This window comes from Pagrus pagrus, assembly GCF_965226575.1.
Source record: "Pagrus pagrus genome assembly, chromosome: 24".
Taxonomy (NCBI): Eukaryota; Metazoa; Chordata; class Actinopteri; order Spariformes; family Sparidae; genus Pagrus; species Pagrus pagrus.
The window spans coordinates 10,655,571-10,661,570 of NC_140206.1; the positions used below are offsets into that span (position 1 = coordinate 10,655,571).

The 6,000-nt window shown below is 43.0% G+C and overlaps 1 protein-coding gene across 1 annotated transcript in view; it reads right to left on the minus strand.

The window, feature by feature from the left end:
- Nucleotides 1-668, minus strand: part of cckbra (cholecystokinin B receptor a) — a 38,328-nt gene extending 37,660 nt beyond the window's left edge. The window contains exon 1 of the mRNA XM_084347701.1: nt 296-668. Within this exon, the coding sequence (XP_084203827.1) occupies nt 296-446 (151 nt within the window). The 5' untranslated portion in view covers nt 447-668. The remainder of the gene's footprint in view (nt 1-295) is intronic.
- Nucleotides 669-6,000: the final 5,332 nt, after the last annotated feature.

The following is a 6,000-nucleotide window of genomic DNA, read 5'->3' on the forward strand; positions in this document are numbered from 1 at the left end:
TCAATCAAAGGTGGTAGCTTGTAATGAGAAACAACATCATCCAGGTGAAATGAGAGCTGACTCCTCTTTCTCATCTTTTTGAAGGTTGATGCTTTTATTTTGAAGGGAATATTCATTTTCAGATGTAAACTAAAACACAATAAAGTGTAACACCTTTTTTCTTTCAAGCCCAGATGTTTGCATCCAGATGTTGCCTTCTGGCTGATGGAATGCCACCTGAAGCATTTTACACATCTGTTTTGGCTACTCAATGACAGGCAGCGCGCTGCACAAAAAGAAGAAGAGGAAATCCTACCTCTGACTTTGTTGCTCGGTCTGGAGATCACGGAGCTGTTCGCGCAGCTGATGTTGTAGCCGCTTACTTCCACGCTGAGGTTCCCCTGCTCCACGCAGTCCGCTGCTGACACCTCCACCGCGCTCACATTCAGCAGAGCCTGCAGAGCCATCCTCCTCTTCTGGCGACGTCTACTGCGCGTAAAATGACATGAAAACTGGAGAATCAACGCGTCTTTTTCTTCATAACAGCGGGAGAAGTGGGAGGGCGGCGTTGGGAAAGTTGGAGAAAGGCCAAACTGGAGTGTGCAATTTTACAAATCTGGAGCCTGGAGAAAAAGCGCGCTGTGACAGGTTAATTAACGTGGAGCGGCGAGAGGGAAGTCCCGTGAACGCACCGCGCACAGCACCGGACTGTGAAGGAATGAAGCTGCTGCTGCTAAGGCAACTGAGGACCTCTCTCTCTCTCTCTCTCTCTCTCTCTCTCTCTCTTTCTCTCTCTTCTTCACACATACACACTCTCTCTCTCTCACACACACACACACTCACACGTACACACTCTCTCTCTCTCTCCATTCAACTCACGACTGTCACTGTACACGCCAGCACAAATAGGCTTCACATCCATGGCTGCAAGGAGGGGAGACACTCAATGGATTAGATGAGTCTCAGTAGCAATGTTTTTTAAAAGGGATGCTGGAGGTTAAGTGCATAGTGGATAAGCTGTAATTTCCAATGTCAAACCCGCACCTCACCTCCATGGAGCGTTTTAGCATCTTTTAGCTCATTGTTTTGGTTTCACAACACTTAAAGCTGCAGTATGCACAAATTTAAGTTAAAAAAAAATCAAAAATTAACTAAAATTATCAGCAAGGTGTGAAGAAACATCACGTTTGCTATTAGAGACGTCTAGTTAGCATGAAGTTAGCATGCTAACCGGCTAACCCGCCCATCCTTCCGGTAAACAACAGCACCACTCCCCTGGTGCTCCAAGCTCACGGTCCAGATCGCTAGCTGCATTGCTAAATGTGCTAAAAGTAGCGGCAGCTACAGCTAGAAGCAGTTAGCGATTACTCTTATGCCATCTTTTGTTGGGAGGATGAATGTGACAGGCGGCCAATTCTTACATGTTGCACCTTTGGTACACCTTGTGGGGTGGCTGTAGCTCAGGAGATAGCGCGGGTCGTCTAGCAATCAGAAGGTGGCTTTTCAAATCTCCAGCTCCCCCAGCTGCGTCTCAAAGCATCCTTGAGCAAGATACTGAACCCCAAATTGCTCCTGATGAGCAGTTGGCACCTTGCAGTGTATGAACGTGTAGACTGGAAAAAGGTGCTATAGAAATGGAAGTCCATTTACCTTATAAGTTCTACCAAAAAAAGGAAATTCAGTCAGACAGGCGAGTGAAGTTTCGTAGTCCTTCACAGCAAAACAGAGTTACATGCTAATGCTTTTAGCTAAAGTGAAGATTTCAGCTTTAACCCCTAACCCGGGCCTCTTATTCTTAATTTTATAAATTTGATTTTTGCATCTTTGCAAGTTGTATCCATTAAGTGAGTGGATGGAAAGAATTTGCAAGGAAATTGCTGTGGGTGGCTGTTTGGGTTAAGAGAGATTGGGATGTAATTGCAAATTCGAAACCACTTAAGGCTCTCAAGAGCTACAGGAAAAAAACAACAAACAAACATCTGTATTTTGGGTAGCACATTTATTGCCCTTAATGAGCCGCTCGGTGTGTGAAGATACAAGCAAAAACAGCATTTTAGCACAAGAGTGAGATAATCTGAGACTGGGCCAGATAGACTGAGTGCTATTCCCTAAAAAATATCAGACACTCATCATCTACTTGTTGCGACAGCAGCAAAAACCTCATCAAGAATCCCATGAAGCTTCGACCAGACCTACCTGGATGGCCCTCTTGGTTGTCAAGCTCTCAAAGGTCTCCATCCCTCAATCACAGGATCCGTGTCACCAGTTCTGTTAGAATGCCACTTTCCCTCAATTGTTAAAAGTACAATCGATAACAGAACAATCTCTTTCTCTCGAGGAATGGAGGCTGTCTGCTTCTCTGCCCTTGTGAAAACCCTCCAGGTCTTGCAGGATGTCAGTAGGTATCATCAGAGGGACAAAGAGCCACAATTCTCCAAGGTTAAGAGGAGAGCGGTGGCTACCTTTAATTAGATTGTCTGGAGATTTAAAGCAGAGGATGGTGTCAAGGTTACCAAATAGTTTTGGGCACAAGAGCAGACACACTTTTTTGTCACCACTGTCTTGTTTAAACTATGATTTGTTTTAAAATTGAGAATTTCTTGGAAGTGTTTTTTTTTTCTTCTTCTTTCTAGCCCGTGAAACAACTGTTTAATTTTCCATTTTGCTATTTGGCCGACCCGTGGGAGGAAGGTGAGAGGTTCTGGGCCTCCTGATGTGCCGCGTGATGACTTTGTTTACGGGAAACGATCTTCGAGTGCCTCTGGGTTCTGTTCATGTTTTGCAGCTTGAGAAATGATACCGATGCTTCAAAAGTGTCTGGAGGCAGCGGGGGAGGAGGAGGGGGAGTTAGTTTGCACTGTGGGGGAGGAGGGCTTTGCTATTTGTGTTTGGGATTTGTTGCTGTCAGTACCGCTGATGGTTTTACACATGTTGCTGCCACCGTTGTTACTGCTTTTATACTGCTCTTGTGTGGGAGGTGTATTGTGCTCTGTGTTGGCTAACATGCTGTTGTTTCTTCTACATTTTTGAAGATAAAGGCTTAGTGAAGGAATGCCAAAAGTCTCTCCCTTCTGCTTCCTCTCAAGCCTCCGATGTTGTGAGTTTGGCAGCTGCTCCGTATTGATTTTCATTGTATTGAGGTCTTTACACAGGTCATAACCAGCATGTCTGATGAGACGGGGAACCGTTCGCCTTCTGATACTCCAGGGTGTCAACACATCCGGCGAAAAGTAGAGCTATTTTGTTGGCATTTTACTTTAGGAGCACTGAAATGCCATGTCCAAACATGCAAAAGCAGCACAAGTAAAGCACTACAGATTTGCATATGGGGGAACTTAAGCACCTCATTTGAAGAATTCACCAGTGCCGCAGGACAGGCTTGTCCTGGCCACCAATGAGCATCCACCGATCTCTCAGCAGAAACAGGAGAACTGACCTTTAACTTGACAAAATTATTGGTTGCTGCTTTTTGTCACTGCATGATTGTTTAACACCTCGGGGCACCATAATGACACAGGAACTCAAAGATTGAGTGGAATGTTTGTGAAGGAAAGCTGCATTGTAATGTCACAGGACCTACATGGCTTGAGTCAAATGATTGGTTTTACTCTCAATACAATCAGTCACTTAAAAAAAAGCACCTTGACCTTCAAAAGGAATCCAATTAGGTAAAAATAATAATGCTATGATATAAATTTGACACTACCGGCAGTGATAACCTTGTAGTTAAATGGCTTGAATCTTAAGTTATCATATTCAGTGTCATATTCAATATTGATGAAGTGGTCACGTGTGGCATTCCACAGGGTTCAGTGCTCGGACCATTAATCTTACTAATATGATGTTAAAGGTCATTATGATAACATTTTTATGCAGAAAAATCATTTTTCTTTTAGAAATAATACATCTACATCTATTTTCCTAAAAACATTGTGAATCAGTCATTTTGTTTTGTTTATCTTTGTGTAAGAATTCTGACAGGTGGTTCCAGCTTCGAACAAGGTTTGTGAGCCAATAGTACAACGGCGTTGGTATCATGTGGTGTCTGTGTTTCGTCAGTGATTAACAGTCTTGGGAGTTGCCAGTTTGTGGGAAAAAAAGTTTTTAAAAAATGGCTGAATTCTACAGTATGCAAAATATTTCCCAAAATGTCCAACTAATAATTCATATCTCAGTGAATTTGGCTTGTGCCTTTTGTTTTAAATAAATGTAAGTACAACTTAAACATTTCACGTCTTGTAAACCCAGTCACAGACGCACACTCACTCACATGTCAATGCAGCACCAGCAGACATTTAAGTGAAAACCCACCGACCCATGAGAACCTAAGGCCCCTTAGGAATGTGTGCCCCAAAAAACTTGCCCCTAACCCTCAGCTTTGCCGTCTGTCCAGATGTTGACACAGCTTCTTGCTCACCACATGCACTCTCTTAAGTTTACTGCATCTCATAAAAAGAATCCAATGCTGAAATGAACTGTTAGTGTGCTCATAAAATTAGATGCAAACTGTCTGGTGATGTACCCTTTGGCTGAATGTGTGTTTATATACAGTACAGTCAGTCGCAATCTACAGAGGAGAGCATGTCGGGATAGGTAAAAAAGGAACAGATAACTAAAATCAGCTGTAATCACCAAGAATATTCTCTTAGCTCAGCGGTGCATGTTCCCAAAACAAACTTTAAGGTGCTATCATCGAGGTTACAGATATTGAGATGTTGTAAGCTTGTGTCTGAGTGCAACATAACGGCCTGCCTATCTCATCCCAAAGCATTAGTGCTTTCATCCATCACTATGAAGAAACAGCCCGTGATGTTCGCTTTGATTCTCTGTCCCCGACACACACACACACACACACTGCACACACATCCTGTGTTTTTGCGCACAGGGCCGAAGCGAAGACAGGTCTTGTCTCTATATCTTACGAGCAGCTCATGAATAGACATGATGCAAATGTCAGCAAAGGAGCGGGGAACAAATACTTGGGCTGCTGAGGCGTAGTTAACATGCAAGCTAGCAAAACTCTGTAGCAGGCAGAGAGCTCTGAAGAAAGAGAAGACTGCACTCCTTCACTAATTAATCTCAGTGGGATAAAACTAGGGTTTTAAAGCAGTGTGGACATTGGTGAGTGCTTGCTACGAATAGCAGGTTACACAAAATATCAGCAGACAACATAATAACACCCACAAACACTCTGCTTTTGTTAGAGATTGTCCACTACTTGACTTCAGGTGATTTACTCCCACTGACAGACTTTATTTTAGAACAAAACAGCCATCGGATGCTTCTTTACTGGGTGTACAGGTGTTGGTGAGCACCCTGCATCTGCCAATATTTGCCTCTGATGATCTTTGCTACACGTTTGATCTAAACTCAGCACTGTACTGACATCTGCTGGTCATATGTTGCATGTCTTAGAGGGCAACATCTTTGTAGTTTTAAATACTATGTATTTGGCAAAACTTTCACATTTTTATAAGAGGTACAAAACTATAAATCACATGGTTCGGCCCCAGAATGAGCTACCTGTAGCACAAGTCTCAGTGCTTATTAACATTAAAGTACAGAGGCTACTACTGCAATTCAGTAATGGAGACACAAGTAGAAAGATAAGAGGAGTAATAAATGCAGCATCCTATAAAGAGAAAAGTAATTTAACTATCTAGGTGTCTAGTCATTATTTTGCCTCGTATGAATGTCAGATTTGATCGTGCTGAACAGAACAGAAAACCCACGCTGACCACGTCTCCCCACTCATGCAGATTCATTTAAATGTTTCCGTTTCTTACAGTTACCACAGCAAGTTGTTGTACAACGCTTATCTTATCTCTATTTATGCGTCCCCATGACGTCACTTGAGAAGGATCACATGTAAGCCTGTCAGTCCGCACAGCCATGAGGCCAGAGTACTGAAGCCCCCATCTGCTGCACTGAGCAGTGTTTTACTGTTTATTTAAAAAAATATATGAAATATTGTGTCCACATTGCACCAAATTCGGCACTGCACTTCCTTTGGTCTTTAGC